This window comes from Microcaecilia unicolor, chromosome 11 (genome assembly GCF_901765095.1).
Source record: "Microcaecilia unicolor chromosome 11, aMicUni1.1, whole genome shotgun sequence".
Lineage (NCBI taxonomy): Eukaryota > Metazoa > Chordata > Amphibia > Gymnophiona > Siphonopidae > Microcaecilia > Microcaecilia unicolor.
This window is the reverse complement of record NC_044041.1, coordinates 62127722-62146217: the sequence shown is the minus strand read 5'-3', so window position 1 is coordinate 62146217 and position 18496 is coordinate 62127722. Positions and strand designations below refer to the sequence as shown.

At 44.7% G+C, this 18496-nt stretch overlaps 1 protein-coding gene across 1 annotated transcript in view; it reads left to right on the top strand.

The window, feature by feature from the left end:
- DEPDC5 (DEP domain containing 5) overlaps positions 1-18496 on the top strand; it is a 133438-nt gene that overhangs the window by 69602 nt on the left and 45340 nt on the right. Inside the window, 9 exon segments of the mRNA XM_030219198.1 lie at positions 5202-5263; positions 6638-6703; positions 14238-14394; positions 16434-16558; positions 16561-16593; positions 16726-16843; positions 16935-17102; positions 17206-17425; positions 17656-17780. Coding sequence (XP_030075058.1) covers positions 5202-5263; positions 6638-6703; positions 14238-14394; positions 16434-16558; positions 16561-16593; positions 16726-16843; positions 16935-17102; positions 17206-17425; positions 17656-17780 — 1074 coding nt within the window.

Below are 18496 nucleotides of genomic sequence, written 5' to 3'. Positions count from 1 at the left end.
ATATTGTCTAGAAGAACACCTAGATCTTTTTCTTGAATGCTGACTCCTAAAGTGGACCCTAGCATCAGGTAACTATGATACGGATTATTCTTCCCAATGTGTATCACTTTGCATTTGTCCACATTAAATTTCATCTGCCATTTGGATGCCCAGTCTTCAAGTTGCCTAAGGCCTTCTTGCAATTTTTTACGGTCCGTATGCTTTTTGACAACTTTGAATAGTTTTGTGTCATCTGCAAATTTAATCACCTCACTCGTCATTCTGTTTTCTAGATCATTTTTAAATATGTTAAATAGCACTGGTCACAGTACAGATCCCTGAGGCACTCCACTATTCACTCTCCTCTATTAACAAAAATGGTCATTTACCCTATCGTCTGTTTTCTGTCCAGTAACCAATTCCTAATCCACAGAAGGACATTGCCTCCTATCTCATGACTTTTTAATTTTCTCAGATACACTACATTAACCAGCTGACATTTATTCATATGTTTAGTTATGCCTTCAAAGAAATGAAGCAAATTGAGGAGGCAAGACTTCCCTTTGCTGAACCCATGCTGACTCTGTCCATTAAACTATGTTTGTCTATATGCTCCATAATTTTATTCTTTATAATAGTTTCCACTATATACCCCAGCACTGAAATCAGGCTTACCAGTCTGTATTTTTTCGGATCACCCCTTGAACCCTTTTAAAAAATTGGTGTTACAACCTTCCAATTTTCAGGTACTAAGGACAGTTTTAATGACAGGTTACAGATCACTAAAAACAGATCAGCAATTTCATGTTTGAGTTCTTTCAGTACCCTGGGGTGTATGCCATTTGGTCCAGGTGATTTATCACACTTTAACTTATCAGTTTAACTCAGTACATCTTCCAAGTTCAGCGAGATTTCTTCCAGTTCCTCTGCATCGTCATTCTTGAAAACCATTTCTGCTACAGGTAGATCTCTTGGATCTTCTTCCGTCTTGTCCTCCGTAAGTGCCCCTTTTGCTCCCTCATGATCTAACGGTCCCACAGATTGCTTCACAGGCTTTTCTCCTTCTGATGTATCTGAAAAAGACATTTTTGTCTCCATGGCAAGTTTTTCTTCATATTCTTTTAGCCTTCTTTATCAGTGCTTGACACTGCTTATGTTGCTTCTTATTTTCTTCATTCAGATCCTTTTTCCATTCTTTTAAGGATTCTCTTTTGGCTCTAATAACCTCTTTCACATCACCTTTTAACCATACTTGCCGTTGTTTGCTCTTCTTTCCATCTTTGATAATACGTGGAATACATCTGGTCTGGCCTTCCACGATATATTTTTAAACAATGTCCACTCCTGATTTAAAGTCCTAACCTTTGCAGCTCATCCTTTTAGCTTCTTTTTAACCATTTTCCTCATTTAGTCATAGTCACCCTTTTGAAAATTAAATGCTGCTACAGTAGTTGTCTTTAGTGACTTCACTCCAGATATCAGCTCAAATTTGATTGTGTTATGTTCACTGTTTACCAGCGGATCCCTCTTGTACCATGCCCTACATTCCACTAAGGACTAGATCTAAAATAGCTCCCCTCCTTGTCAGTTCTTGGATCAGTTGTTCCAAGAATCAGTTATTACATCTAAGAATTTTACCTGTCTAGCGCTCCCTTGTGTAGCATTTATCCACATAATATTGGGGTAATTGAAATCACTCATTATTATAATGTTGCCCAATTTGCCAGCTTTCCTAATTTCTGTAAACCTTTGTTTATCTTTGTGTTCGTTCTGTCCTGGTGGACGGTAGTACAGCCTTACCAGTATACTCTTTCCCTTCACACATGGAATGTCTATCCACAAAGATTCCATGCTGCTGTTTCATGTAGAATATTTATTTTGTTTGACCCAATTCCCTTTTTAATATATAGAACAACCCTTCCCCCTCCAATTTGATCCACTCGTGATATAATTTGTACCCTGATAGCACAGTGTCCCATTGGTTGTCCTCCTTCCACCAGGTCTCTGAGATGCCTGTTATATCTACCTGTTCATTTAGTGCTATATACTCCCAACTTTTCCATCTTATTTTTTAGGCTTCTAGCATTTGTATATAGACACTTCAAATTGTGTTTTTTCCTAGCATCTACAAGCTGCTTTGAATTTGCAGAATTTGCAGAATTTGCACCCTTTACTCTGTTCTTCCATTAAACACTCCTGGCTTTCTTTCACCATTATTGAAAACTCTCTTTTGGGATTCCCTAAATGTCCTCTTTCTCAATAGTATCCTTTGAGGATACTCCACACCAAACCGTATGCTCCTGGGCAACTGTTTGCTCCCCCCCCCCCCCCCCCCATTTTAGTTTAAAAGCTGCTGTTATCTCCTTTTAAAAAGTTAGCATTATTTTGCTTATCAACAGCTGCACCACTATTATTCAAGCTTAGATTGCGAGGGTCTGAGTATGAGGCTAGGCCAGAAGATTTGAGATTTTTTACAAGGAGATGTTTTTGGTCAGGTTTGGTCAGGTTTACATAGAGCTTTGGTTTCTCTTCTTCCTCCCCGGGAGTATGGCCCTCTTAGGGAGGCTTGGAGTAGAGACCTTGGGCATGAACTGAAAGGAGTGGATTTTAAAAAATTGATTAGAGCTATTCCAAAGCAGGTTAAGAATGCTGAACTACAAGAGAGGCAATACAGAGTACTCTACAGGGCATATATATCCCAATATCAGGCTGCTAGAGCAGGCTGTGTGCCTGTTGGTCAATGTCCCAAGTGTCAGCGCGGGGACTATACCTTTTTTTCATGCTTTTTGGCAATGTAGTTTCATCCAAGCATTTTGGAGGTCACTATTTAGGGATTCTTTTTGGTCAACATGTAGTATTTTCTTGGAAGGGAGTCTTGCTGACTAAATGGGAGGCATATGAGATTTCAGATAAAAATTCACGTTTATTTCTTAGTAAAGCTTATGCATTGGGGAAGAAGTGCATACTTAAGCATTGGATGAAAGAGGAGCTTCCCTCCTTTTGGTACTAGAGAAACAGATTACATGCTCTTAGGGCTGTTAGGAATCCCCAAAGGGACAAAGGCCATTCATATCTATCTGGAACTGTTATTTGCATACTATCTCTCATAAAGCAAGAAGCACTCTACTGAATAGGTTTCAGAGTGGTTCCTAAGTGGGCACTGTTATATTAGGGACTGTTTCGGGGTTCTTAGCTTGGGTAGGGGAGGGTGGATTTGGAATACTGGATGTTATCCTTTCCAAGATGGCCTGGGGTCATAAGAAACCAGACTCCGGCCATCTCATTTGTCTGATAACGTAAGGGTTAAGGTAGGGAAGGGGGAGGGGGGTGATCCTTAATACTCGACAGACTTGAACGGAAAATGGGGTTGCGAAGTGGCGGGGGTAGTGGGTGGGTTATCGCAAACTAAAAGGGGATCATGTGTTTCCTTGTTTTAGCTGTAAGGTGTTTTTGCTTATTATTCTGTCATGCTTGCTCATTGTTATGTACCTGCTTGATGTGTTTGCCTAGCCTTGTTGTTTAGTTGTATGCTGTTGGGTTAAACCTTAAAAAAGTTAGCACCAGCAGTCTGGTTCCATCCCGGTTAAGGGAGGAGTCCTTCCTTTCGGAACAGGCTCCCTCTTCCCCAGAATGTTGTCCAGTTCCTAACAAATCTGAATCCCTCATCCTTGCACCATCGTCTTGACCACACAGTGAGACTGTGGAGCTCTGCCTGCCTCTTGGGTCCTGCACATGGAACGGGGAGCATTTCTGAAAATGCTACTCTGGAGGATCTGGATTTCAGCTTTCTACCTAAGAGCCTACATTTGGCTTCCAGAATATCCCTCCCACATTCTCCTATGTCATTGGTACCCACATGTACCAAGACAGCAGGCTCCTCCCCAATAATATCTAAAATCTTATTTAGGTGACGTGTGAGATCCGCCACCTTCGCACTAGGCAGACAAGTGACCAGGCGATCCTCATTCCCACCAGCCACCCAGCTGTCTACATGCCTAATAATCGAATCACCAACTACTACAGCTGTCCTAACCCATTCTTCCTGGGCAGAAGCTCCTGGAGACATATATCCTCAGAGCAAAATGATATTGCATCCCCTGGTAGGTAGGTCTTGGCTTCAGGATTACTTCCTACTTCACCAGGATGATGCTCTCATTCTAGGAGATCTCCTTCCTCCAAGGCAGCAAAAGGGCTGCCAGAGTGGAAGTGGGACTTCTCTACATCCTCCTTGTAGGCCTCCTCTATGTACCTCTCTGTCTCCCTCAGCTCCTCCAAGTTTGTTACTCTAGCCTTAAGAGAGTGGACTTGTTCTCTGAGATCTAGGAGCTCTTTGCATCGGGCACACACATATAACCTCTTGCCAACAGGGAGATAAATCATACTTGTGACACTCAGTGCAGAAGACTGGATAGCACCCCTCTTGCTGCTGGACTGCTGTCTGCATCTTAGTATTGTGTTGTTTAAACTTTTTAAGGTATTAGGGATATTAGATTAATATAAGGAACCTTAAGATTATATGGTATATTGTGTGATTTATGTAGTGTTTGCATCTCAGAAACTAATTAAATATAATTAAAACTCTAATGAAAACTCCCCTCTTGTTATCCTAATTAGTACATAAGTATTGCTATACTGGGACAGACCAAAGGCCCATCAAGCCCGGCATCCTGTTTCCAACAGTGGCCAATCCAGGTCACAAATACCTGGCAAGATCCCAAAAAAAGTACAAAACATTTTATTCTGCTTATCCCAGAAATATTTTCCCCAAGTCCAATTTAATAATGGTCTATGGACTTTTCCTTTAGGAAGCCATCCAAACCTTTTTTAAACTCTGCTATAATTGAATAGAATAATTGACTGTTAGTTAAGACTATAAATGAAGAGAAGAGATGTGCTAAGGGTGGGTGGGAATAAAGACTGAAATAGACTCTGCTGTGCCTTCTAGAGACTATCTGTTAATGTTGTATGCTGTGGTTCAAGTTTTACAAACTATGGGGAAAAGGGTAAGGAGACTAGTTAATAAAGTTTGCTTTTTTTAAATTCTAACTGCTTTATCTATAAACTTACATTACTTCTTTTAAACACCAACCTTTAAATCACCAAAGCAGAGTACAAAAAATGTTCACTTACCCAGAGAAAAGTCCTCTTGTCTCAGAGCTTCTCAGAAAGAAAGTTTCCTGCGGTTCTTCCTTCTCATACAAGGCCATTTTGTTCTTTTGCAGGCACAGTGCCGCCTTTGTGAGAAACAGTAGGATGGAAGAGTTCCCCAGCAGTCAGAGTACAGGTGATGAAAACAGGTGTTGGTGCAAAAGGGTGTGGGATGGAGCAGGGAACAATTTTGAGGGTATGGTATGCTGGTAATGGGGGAGGAGGGCAGAGATGTACAAGAGAGAACAGGACTAAAGCCAAGCTAGAAACAAGATGGAAAAGGTTTCCAGGGGAGGAGCTGGTGATGAGAGGGAGTGAGCTCAGAGGGAGTTGGGGGTGAAAGGGGTAAGAGGTTTGCAGGGGGAGAATGTAACAGGAGGAGCTTGTAGGTAAGAGAGAGATGTTTGTGTTGGGTAGAGAGGAGTTAGAGTTTGGATAGGATGAGGCCATTGCAGCGTATTAAAAATTTTTTAATGCTCTCCATCTTTTGTATAAGAACATAAGAAGAGCCATGCTGGGTCAGACTAGTGGTTCATCCATCCCAGCAGCCATCTCCGACCACGGCCACCAGCCATTCCAGAGCATTAGGAAATACACAGCAGATCCTTGTAGAGAAGTGATCTTCCAGCCTTTCTGGCTTGTAGTTAATGGATCTATGTGGCGGAACAGGGGATGTCCATGCTTTGTGATTTTGTATTGCTGCCCTAGGACACTTTTTTTTACCCTTCAGCTTATTCCCCTTGTTTGGCCAGCAGGTTGTGTCTGACATTGCACTATAGCTGTAGCAGAGGTCTGTTTTTCCTTTTACTTCAAATTGTCTCGTAGATATCTCTAAACAATCACAGTCTAGTAAAAGACCACCAAAAAGCCAAGATTAAAAGCGCTTCTTCTTTCTAATGCACAGACCTCGGTCCTGTACTCCAAAAACAATATATGAAAAGACCGCCAAATGATCTCTGCTTTCTGTGGGCTCTTACCCATGGGCTCTACACTGGTAGGTTTGTTTTGCAGGTAACTTTGCACCTGCTCTCTCCAGTGACAGCCAGGATAATGCAGCCACACTTCTGGTGACATCATCTGACAGCTGCCAGCACAGAACTGCCGCCCTTTAGCCCAGAAGCTTCTCATACTGTGTTATAGGCATGTGCCAGGTTCCTCACTTTGACCATTAACACCTGTTTCACCCTCTGTCTACTTCTGCATTATCCTGTCTATGGAGAACCTCTATTACAAGTAAGCAACTTCAGTTTCCCTGCAGGTGATCTTTTTTCCTGAAATCCCCCCTCCCAGTTTATCTTTTCCTCAAAGGGAGCCATTCCACCCTATTTATCATTTTGGTCGCCCTTCTCTGAACCTTTCCTAGTTTTGAGATAGCGTGACCAAAACTACATCCTATACTCAAGGCATGGTGCACCATGGATTGATAGAGATATATTTGCATTGTTTTGGTTTTAGCTCTTTTCTGAATAATTACTAACATATCTGCTTTTTTGACTTGTTTGTTTTGCAGGCATGAATCAGAAAGCACAGCAGAAGGATTCTGGACAGGAAACTGCCTGCACCACTCTGGAGCACAGTGAGTTTGTGATGGGTCCTGATAGGCTGGTATAATCTGTAGCTAGGTCCTTGGAAAGGATTGGGTTATTGAGAAAGCAATCCCAGGACTGGTATTATATGCACTAGAGCCTCCTGGGCTGCTGTTGAGAGTGGTGGATCCTGCATGTTGCAGGGCAGGATGCTGTATGAAACTATGCAAACACTTGAGAGAAGCTGTTTGCACCTGGATAATTTGAGAAGGAGCAGTGGGGGGCTTTGTCTAGATGCTTTAGGGGGCAGGTTTATGCTTGAGTGTTAGGGCACTGGTGATGGGCTGTTGCTTTGAGGTGTAGGCTGTATTTGAATTCAACGGAAAAACTGGGCAGGGAAAGCAAAGATACTTACCTGTAGCTGGTGTTCTCCGAGGACCTCAGGCCGCTTATTCTCACTTGTGGGTGATATCATCTGATGGATCCCCGGTGCGGACTCTGATTCGCTAGCACTAGAGAAAGTTCTATCAGCATCCCACCGTGCTTGCGCTAGTATCTTCCTGCCCAACGCTCAAGCGCAGGTCCTTAGGTGAAAAGCATAAAGAGTACAACCAAAAACAACTCCTAGGGGTGGTGAGATGGTATGTGAGAATAGGCAACTTGCTGTCCTCTGAGTACACCAGCTTACAGGTAAGTACCTTTGCTTTCTTCGAGGACAAGCAGACTACGCTATTCCCACATGTGGGAATCCCTAGCTACTAGGCTTACCAAAAACAAGAAAGCTAGGATAATGCAGTCTTGAAACTTTGAGACTAAAACCCTCAATCAACCCGAAACTATATACATACTAGGTGTAGGTGCAGCCTGGAACAGAATAAAACAGGTCCTTGGAGAGTGGAGTTGGATTCTAGACACTGAACAAATTCTGCAGAAGTTCATTTCCAAACTGACTGTTGCTTTGGGTGTCCTGATGCAAGCAGTAGTGGGCCGTGAATATGTGGACTGAAGACCATGTTGCAGCCTTGCAAATCTCCTCTATGGATGCTGATCTCAGGTGGGCAACTGACACAGCCATGGCTCTAACATTGTAAGCCGTGACAAGTCTCTCAAGAGTCGGCTCTGCCTGGGCATAAGCAAAGGAGATGCAATTTGCTATCCAATTTGAAAGTGTGTGTTTGCCGATGGCTACCCCCAACTTGTTGGGGGTCAAAAGAATTGAAAAGCTTTTGTCCGCACCAGATATAAGGCTAAAGTATGTAGTTCACTTTTGCCAAGATGGGCATGAGGTCTGGGAAAAATGTTGGAAGAACAATGACTGGTTAAAATGGAACTCCTACATTACCTTAAGAAGGAACTTGCTGTGTGTGTACGGAGGACTACTCTGTTGTGATGAAATTTTATATATTATGGATGAGCTACTAGGGCTTGGAGCTCATTGACTCTGTGAGCTGAAGTGACTGCCACAAATTTCCAGACCAAAAACTTCAGGTGGCTGATATCTAGAGGCTCAGAAGGAGCTTTCATCAACTGGGTGAGGACTATGTTGAGATCCCATGACACAACTAGAGGTTTGGTAGAGGGCTTTTTCAACAAACCTCTCATGAAGTGAACAACTAAAGGTTGTACAGAGATGAACTCACCTCCTACATGCTGATGACAGGCACCAATTGCACTAAGATGAACCCTTACAGAGTTGGTTTTCAAACCAGACTAAGAGGTGCAGGAGGTACTTGAGCAGTTTTTGTGTAGGGCAAGAGAAGGGATCTAAGGCTTTGCCCTCACATCAGACTTCAAACCATCTCCATTTAAAAGAGTAACACCTCTTAGTGTAGTCTTTTCTGGAAGCCCGTAAGATACAGGAGACACCCTCAGGCAATCCGAGGGATTCGAGTTCTACACTCTCAACATCCAAGCTGTGAGGGCCAGAGATTGGAGGTTGGAATGCAGAAGAGACCTTCCCTTGTAATGCATGATGACGGCTGGAAAACTGTCCAATCTCCATGGATCTTCTGAAGACAACTTCAGAAGAAGAGGGAACCATATCTGTCACGGCTAGTGAGGATCAATCAGTATCGTGGTGCCTCGGTCTTGCCTGAATTTCAGCAAGGTCTTCTCTATCAGAGTTATAGGAGGATATGTGTACAGAAGTAATCTTCCCCAATGTAGGAGAAAGGCACCTGACACTAGTCTGCCATGTGATTCAAGTCTGGAGCAGAACTGAGGGACCTTGTTGTTGAGATAAGTGGCGAAAAGATCCACCGAGGGGGTACCCCACTCTCAGAAGATCTTTCGGGTTATGCCCATGTTGAGAGACTACTCATGCGGTTGCAGTATCCTGCTGAGTCTGTCCACCAGGTTGCTGTGAAGGTATATGGCACGGAGGCTGATCCCGTAAAAGAGAGCCCATTGCCACATATCTACCGCTTTCTGACACAAGGGTAGGATACCAAACCCCTGCTTGTCGACATAGAACAACAATATACTATCTGAATTTGAATAATTTGGTTTTGAAGTTAATCTCTGAAAGCCTTTAGAGCATTTCAGATGGCCCGTAGCTTGAAGAGAATATTTGAAGATGAGTGTCCTGAGCGGACCACTGTCCCTAGGTTGGATGCATCTGTTGTCAACACCTTTTGATGATGTGGAATTTGGAATGGAAATCCTACAGTCAAATTGGACTGGCTCGTCCACCAGAGAAGGGCATGATCCAACTCCGGCAGATTGCTAATGGTTCCCTGTGGCTTGAAATCACTGGGAGGCTATGGTCCACTGGGCAGCTCTGAAATGGAGCCATGCCATGGGAGTGATATGCACTGTGGAGGCCATGTGGCCCATGAGTCTCAACATTTGCAGAGCTGAAGGCCTGCTGGCTGCTGCAGACCTGCGAGGCAAGCAAAACCAATGTATCTGCTCTCACTAGAGGAAGAAAGGCTCGAGCCTGTGCTTTGTCTAGCAGGGCTCCTTTGCACTCCAATTGTCATACTGGATTGAGATGGGACTGATAATTTATGATGAACTCTAGTAGCTCTAGTACCTGAATAGTTAACCACATTGACTCAATTCCCCCCTCATGGGATGTGTTCTTGACCAGTCAATTGTCCAGGTAAGAAAACGCGCTCCCAGTTTGCGTAGATATGCTGTGACTACCGCCAGGCACTTGGTGAAAACTCGGGGGGAGGGGGCAGACACTAGGCCAAATGGCAGAACGTGATACTGGAAGTGACATTTCCCCACTCAAAATATGAGATACCTCTTGTGACTGGAAAGTATCAAAATATGGGTACAGGCATCCTTTAAATCCAGAGAGCAGAGCCAATCATTTTCCTGAATGAGAGGGTGCCCAGGAAAATCATCCTGAACTTTTCCTTTCACCAGAAATTTGTTCAAGGCCCTTAAGTCAAGGATGGGTCAGAAACCCCTCATTTTCTTGATCACAAGAAAGTACCTGGAATAGAATCCCTGTCTCTCCTCCTCTGGTGGGTGGTATGGGTTCAACCTTTCTGGCCTGCAGAAGAGTGAAGATTTCCTATGGGCAATTTGGAGATCGCGGACACCAATTTAGAGAGTACCCACAACAGATTATTGAAGCACCCACTGGTCAGAGGTTATAAGGGGTCATCTGTAGTGGTAAAAAGTGAGCCTCTCTCTGACTGGTAGGTCATCCAGAATGGATACTCTTTGCGTGGCTATGTGCCCTGTTTGACTGGGGAGCCAGATGGGATTCCTGGGGACAGCACTGGCAAGGCCTGAGATGGGAGCCCTGAGTCGCCTGAGTAGTCTGCTAACCTCTCCTGAACAGCCTGTTCCAGATCAGAGACACGCAACCATGAGAGTCTTGCACATTCCCACACCCATTCCAGAGAGTCAGGACGCAATATCAAAATTGTCATAAGCATCCCTGGCCAAATAATGCAGACACTTCATCTGCTTATTGGCCAACTGGCAAAGCTCGGCGGTCTGCTCCACAGGCAGAGAATCTGCCAGATTAGGTGTAGTATTAACTAGAGACTCCAAGTAAAGGCTTGTGTAGAGCTGTTAGGACTGAATGCGGGCAACGAGCATCAAGGCCCGAGAGTGTAAGGTTGGCCTCTTGCTCTGGGGGTGCCAAGGCACGAGACCAAGAGCTCTTAGCTTGTTTGAGAGCGGATTTGACTACCAAAGAGTGGTGAGGCAACTGGGCTCTCTCAAATCCGGGAACCTTCTGGATACAAGTTCCTGTCAGTGCATCCTTAAGGATAGGGTGCAGTGGCACAGTGACCCCCTTCCTTAGGAGGAGACTTATTGTCCAAGACAGACAGCATCTCTGCCCTGGGCTCCTCCATCTCCAACTTAAATGAGATGGCTGTAGCCATCTCCCTGATAAAACTAGTAAAAGAGAGCACCTTAAGAGGAGATTTTCATCTGTCGAGGAAATGAGGGATCAGATGGGAAACCACATGACTCCGACAAGAAGTAATGTGGATCCTTGTCTGATACCCATGAGTGGTTCCAGTTAGACTCCTCTTCCTCTTGAGAATCAGGAGACTGAGTCTGCACCGGCCTCGACATAGTGGAATGACGTCCGCGATCTGAGGAGCGTCGAGGTGCAGCCCTTCCCTCGGACTCCAGGAAAGCTTCCTTTCCCATTGTCAGAGGGGGTACTGCCTGCTTAGGCCTTGGCTCTGACACCCTGCGAGGTGCCAGTGTCGATGTCCTGGTCACAGGCATTGGTGGAGCCTCAGAGAGGGCCTGGAGCTGTTCCACTGAGGGCACAAGTACCTTTGATGACAAAGTGGGAGCTCCCTGCAGCAACTGCTCCACATCCTCTCGGAGCATGCTCTGGAACCACTTATTGAAGGCGGGCATTAGCAAAGACATGGGAGCCGGGGTGGAGGCAGCCTGCAAAGTCATCGGCGCCAAACCGGTGACAAGGACTGGACGCTTGATGACTGACACACCGTCACCACTTCCACAGAGGGGGAGCGCTCCTATCGATGTCAGCGCTTCTCAGGTATCGGAGAGTCCGATGTCCCGGTGCTCCTGGCACTGTGCGTCAGGGAGGACAGATGCTTATACTTCTTGGGCTTCCCCCGATCCATAGAGCATCTCCATGGTATTAACTCCGATGTTGACCGGTCTCGGGGCCTGCTAACACCACCTGGTGTTGAGGCAGGTGGAGACCTACTTGATGCCAGTGCACTCCCAGTGGTTACCGGTGTCGAAGCAGCCATGGAGGTTGATGCTGCCGTTGCTGAAGACAATGGTCTGGCCTTTGAAGAGCCAAAAAGCTTCTCCTGTTGAGCCAATCACACTCTCTGTATCCTGGCCTGCATATGAAGACAAAGATCACAAACAGAGAGGGGTTATGATCTGGCCCAAGGCACCAGTTGTGTGGGTCTGTGAGTGAAATAACATGGTAACATTTAGCACACCCCTTGAAGCCACTGGGAGCCTTCCGGGACATCGAAAAAAGAATTTTGGCTAAATTAAACTCCTCAATCTTGAATAATTAAAAAATGGGAAGTGTTCAAATTGAGGTTGGGGCTGTGGCCTAACTGCACAGCCACTCATAAAAAATAAAGGAAACAAAAAAAAGCTGAAAAAATACAAGGAGGGGAAAACAGGAGAAATAAATTTAAAAAGTACCCAGGGGAAGGCACTCGTGATAGCGAAAAAAACCTTTTGAAGAGCACAGCGTGAGAAGACTACACGAACACGTCCCCTCGGCTCCGCAGAAAAAAAGAGACTGGGGAACCCATGCTCGAGTGTCGGGCGGGAAGGCACTAGCGCATGTACAGTGGGATGCTGCTAGAATTTTCTCTAATGCTAGTGAATCGGCGTCTGCACAGGAGCTCCATCAGATGGTGTTACCCACCAGTGGGAATAGCATGGCCTGCTTGTCCTTGAAGAAATGTATTTACATACTTGGTAGACCACCTTTCTCACAGCAGTGTACAGGACTAGCAAATCAACAATTACAGGGATGGAGCCAGAGCTTCTGGCACCTGCTGCAAGGTAAAATCAACCCCTCAGGTTGCAGCCCATGAGATTGCTCCAGGGTACTCTCCTGCAACACACAGTTTTTAAGGTGTTGCTCCATGCTGCTGTCTACTACTACCACTACTTAACATTTCTAGAGCGCTACTAGGGTTACGCAGCGCTGTACAGTTTAACAACAAAGGACAGTCCCTGCTCAAAAGAGCTTACAATCTAATGGGCTGTCTGAGCCCTTCTGCTTCCCACCCAAGGGCTCCTGATCACTCCTCTCTGCTTCTCCTCCCCAACCCACCCTTTACTAGGACTGACACAACAGAGGTAGTGTGGAACTCCTGGTAGGCTTTGCTGCCACCCTGCCATGCTTATCTTACTTAGGTTGCACTGGCCCTAAGCAACTAGGGTTGACATAAAACTTGTAGACATATAGGATTGCATGATAAAAGTTTACCTTGGACAACAGATACTGTAGACTTATAAAAAAAACAATAAATACTATCTACTAGTTGTCCTAGACTCCTAATTCTTCAGACTCTAAATAACTGGAGAAAACCTGGCTGACACTCTTTTTTTTTTTTTTAATTTAGTTGAGGAAGGTAGGCAGAAAGCAAACTTCATCTGGATGCTCTAGGATAGTGGAGGGAGAGGTTGGAGCTGGGTGCAGGGAATGAATATTGTGAAGGAAGAGAACTGTAACTAGCTGTTGGGGAGGTGGGAAACCTAGCAGGGTAATCTGGGATGTGATTGCAAATGTATAAAATTAGGATAGTGGAGTGACAGAGGAGCCTGTATGGAGATGCTGTGGAGAAGATGAAATAGGGTGACAGAGCAGAAGTGGGGAGATGGGGGCTGCAGCTGGAGGCTCCAAGACAGCAATATGGAGGAAAGAAGGTAATGGGGGCTGCATGTGGCCACTGTGGGGGTCAGGACCACAGCTGGAGGATCTGGAGCAGCAGGCATGCCTACACTGGGTTTTGGGGTGAAGGGGGAGTAGAAGAGATGCTCCTAGCGCCTATTTCAGTGTGTAGACATCAGCTGCTGCTCCCCCAGAGTCTCAGATATAAAATAATCATGTGCATTTTCTAACCCAACAGTGATGGGAGTTGCAGATTTCATCTTGTAATTACGCTTGGATTCATCTATTATATGCCTTTCTGCTTCTGTATTTTTTTACTCCTTTCTGTGCTGTGATATAAATGTAAAACTGATCAGGCTCTTTTTTTCCCTACTGATTCCCACATCCTCTGTTCCCTGGGAGATGGCAGTCTGTCTCTTCTCTTCCTGCTTGGAATTTTCACCACTAATGTTTAATAGTGATAATTTCTATTGATCTGCTGTAAGTGCTTCAGCACTTTGTGTTTTGCCCTGCATTAATCAAAAGCTGAAAATGAAGCATGTCCCTGCATTGTTAACAGGCTCTCTCTCTCTCTTTCTCTCCCCTCCTTCCCTCTCTCTGTTTGTCATGCTGTCTTTTGCGCCTTTGCTCACATATTGGTAATCTGCATCACTGCGCACACCTGTTTTTTTCCTGTCCTCGCTCTCTCTGGATACTTTCCCATTGCTGCCCCTCATGCCATGGGGTAGTTCTGACATTGTCTGCTCCCCCTGTAGTGCCAGGCTTCTGTTGTACCGTGGGGGTGGACTGGAAGTCCCTAACCACACCAGCATGTCTGCCTCTCACCACGGATTACTTCCCTGATCGTCAGAGCCTTCAGAATGATTACACAGAGGGCTGCTACGACCTGCTCCCCGAAGCTGATCTGGACAGGTGAGGGTTACTATCTTTCCTTGGGACTTCTCTTTTAGACGCTGGAGGAAATTGGAGAGTCATGGGATAGAAGGTAGTGGACTATTGTGGATTAAAAACTAGTTAAAAGATAGAAAACCGAGAGCAGGGTTAAATGGTCAGTATTCTAAATGGAGAAGGATAGATAGTGGGGTTTCCAAGGGGTCTGTACTGGGACTGCTGCTTTTTAACATATTTATAAATGATCTAGAGATGGGAGTAACTAGTGAGGTAGTTAAATTTGCTGATGACACAAAGTTATTCAAAGTTGTTAAATTACAAGAGGACCTTAGAAGACTGGGCATCTAAATGGCTGATGACATTTAATATGAGCAAGTGCAAAGTGATGCATGTGGAAAAGAGGAACCCAAACTATAGCTACACAGTGCAAGGTTCCACATTAGGAGTCACCGACCAGGAAAGGGATCTATGTGTCGTCGTTGATGATACGTTGAAACCCTCTGCTCAGTGTGCGGCGGTGGCTAAGAAAACAAATAGAATATTAGGTATTATTAGGAAAGGAATGGAAAACGAAAATGAGGACATTATAATGCCCTTGTATCGCTCCATGGTGCAACCGCACCTCGAACGTTGTGTTCAATTCTGGTCACCTCATCTTAAAAAAGATATAGTGGAATTTAGAAAAGGTACAGAGAAGGGCGACAAAAATGATAAAGGGGATGGGACGACTTCCCTATGAGGAAAGGCTAAAGCAGCTAAGACTCTTCAGCTTGGAGAAAAGTCGGCTGAGGGGGAGATATGATAGAGATCTATAAAATAATGAGTGAAGTGAAACGGGTAGATGTGAATCGCTTGTTTATGATTTCCAAAAATACCTGGACTAGGGGGCACACAATGAAGCTACAAAGTAGTACATTTAGATTTTTCTTCACTCAATGTGTAATTAAACTCTGGAATTCATTGCCAGGGAATATAGTAAAGGCAGTTAGCTTAGTAGGGTTTACAAAAAAGGTTTGCATGGCTTCCTAAAGGAAAAGTTCATAGATCATTATTAAAATGGACTTGGGGGAAAATTCACTGCTTATTTCTAGGATAAGCAGCATAAAATGTATTGTACTTTTTTGAGATCTTGCCAGGTACTTGTGACCTGGATTGGCCACTGTTGGAAACAGGATGCTGGGCTTGATGGATCTTCGTTCTATCCCAGTGTGGCAATACTTATGTAAGAACATGCGGGTGGATAATGCCCGTAAACCGAAAAGGGGCATTCAAGTTGCATGTGAGAGTATCTGAAGTGGGAAGGGGGATACATTTTGTCTCTGTAATGGGAGGTGGTGAAATAGTTCTTGTGATAGTTTATTGGTTTATTGCCATGTGGTATTCTCCTTCCCATACTTTGTACAGGAGCACAGACTGACTCCCTATTCTCTGCCTTCCTCTGGCTCTCAATATATTACTGGTTCCAGAGGCTGTGGCAATCTGATCTTTAGTATTTCAGAAATTTCTTATTTCACATAAGCACTACAAAACCAGAACACTGCATCAATGACTTTATGGTGAGAATACTAAAAAGAAATTTTAAAACAATTCAGGAACATAAAACATTTGAATAAAAGTGATGAAATATTTTGACACCCACCAGACAGGACGTAACAAAGATCTGGGTTTTCTATCACATTATAAATCATAAAATTATACTGCTTTGTCACCCTCTTATCACCCATGTGTGTCTCTCTCTCACCCACCCAGCCCTGCTTCTCACCTAATCCACTCCACCATCTTCCTGTGAGACTGTCATTGTAATGTTTTTATGTTTCACTTGTATATTCTGATATTTGTCAAGATTTTGTTCATTTCTGATCTGAAGAAGATGTTGTCTTCGAAAGCTAATTAAAAAATGTATTGTTAGTCCAATAAAAAAGGTATCATCTTATTTAGTTTTCTTTGTTTTGTTTTATTTCTATTTATTACCTATTTCACAAAAGCAGCAGTTGCCCTTCTTTGGGTTTCAGAACTTTTCTGGGTTCAGAGGTGACTTTCAATGTTTTGTTGCATCATAGGAGAGATGAGGAAGCTGCACAGATGAGCGCTCAGCAGGTGTTTGAGGAGTTTATTTGTCAACGGCTCATGCAGGGGTACCAAATCATTGTCCAGAGCAAGCCCCAGAAGGCCAGTGCTGCTGGACCACCCCTCTCAGCAGCAGTCCTCTGTATAGCCGAGGTAAGAACCTGTGCTGACTCCCCCTGTATAGCCAAGGGAAGAGCCTGCGCTGCCCGCTCTCTGTTCCTGAGCTATGTGTTTGAAACCCTGCTGCCATGACTTGTGTAGTTTTAATTTTTTTTAAATAATTAGGTCTCATGTCTCGGAACCAAGCTGAGGAGGAGGATCAGTACTGGCTGAGTATGGGCCGCACCTTCCATAAAGTGACTCTTAAGGACAAAATCATCACCGTCACTAGATACCTACCAAAGTGAGTATGTGTCAATGCAGAGAGGCCTGGAACATCTGGCGTTCTTATTAGTAAGAGCAGGCTCACAAGATTTTCTTATTCTTGCTTCCAGATACCCTTATGAATCTGCCCAGATTAACTATACCTACAGCCTGTGTCCCTCTCACTCAGATTGCGAGTTTGTCTCATGCTGGGTGGAGTTTTCCCATGAGCGTCTGGAGGACTACAAATGGAATTACCTGGACCAGTATATCTGCTCTTCTGGATCTGAAGATTTCAGGTGACCTTTCCAGAAGTGGAGTGGGCCTCTCTGGGGAAGCTTTCTGTCCTTATACTGCTTCCTCACTAACCCTCACTTTCTTCTCTTACTGTCCCTTCCCTAGTCTGATTGAATCTCTAAAATTCTGGAGGACTCGATTCCTACTTCTTCCCGCCTGCATCAGCACCACAAAGCGCATCTTGGAAGGGGAAGTACACTGTGATATTTACGGGGATAGCCCACGCTCTGATTATGAGGATGGCCAGCTGCTCGATGGATTCATTCGTTTCATGGAAGGCCTGAATCGCATCCGCCGGCGTCATCGTTCAGACCGCATTATTCGGGTCAGAGCTGGGGCAGGGTAGCATGTGTCTGGGAAGGTGGGAGAGCAGCACAGTGCATGCTGTCTGTAGGAGAGGGAGGGGAAAGTCCTCCAATCTCTAAAGTGAATACTTTGGAATCTTAAAGCTGATCATTGGTATTGCATAATGCAGCTTTTTTAGGGCTGGGGTGGGGAATGGGTGTTTGATCCGCCTTTTCCCCTCTTAGATATCTACTTACTGTCTTACTTTAGAAAGGAGCTGTCCTGAAGAATTTACAAATGAGTACTCCAATATGTGCACACCCTCCGGAGCCATCTGTTGGGAAGAAGGGCACCTCAGCTCTCTCAGCTTTGTTGGAGATGGACGCTAGTCAAAAGTGAGTAGAGCATGGAGTCCAGGTGATCACATGAAGGAAGAAACTGTTCCTTAGTATGCCTACAGACTGGTCCGGAGGCTTGGGTTATGCAAGCCTACCAGCAGATGCAGACTGAGAAACCTTTAAGCATCTTGTGCAGTTTCCAGCCAGTCACTCAGTATTTCACAATCTCCATCAAACGATAGATGTGATAAACCTGTGAGCCTTAGTCAATCTGGTAGGCCCATGGAGTCCTGGGAATGTGAGAACTTTGTAAAATCAATTTCCCAGTCTAAATAGTAAAAAAAAAAACCAACAACAAAGAAAAGTAATTGTATTACTGTCTATTTAGCTATCTATTGTTTGGTGTTCTCCTATTCTCTGAGGCCTTTGAGCTAGTGGAGCACAGGTCCATGGGGGCCTCCTTTGCCCCAGGGATGATACACCCAGATGATGGTGTTCCTCCACCCAACTCCATCTGTGAGGACTGCAGTGTGCCTCAGCTTCCCTTGTCCTCTGATTGGAAGGGGAACCGTGAGAAACATTTGGGCAGCCAGCAGTAGCAAAAAAAGAAAGACTACATGTCAACAAGCCTTAGTGACCCAGTGTCTTAACATTGTCAAATTAACAATAGCAACAACCTTGAAAAATGTGAATGCTCTCTCCCACAAGTGGAGTGGGAGTGGAGGAGTGGCCTAGTGGTTAGGGTGGTGGACTTTGGTCCTGGGGAACTGAGG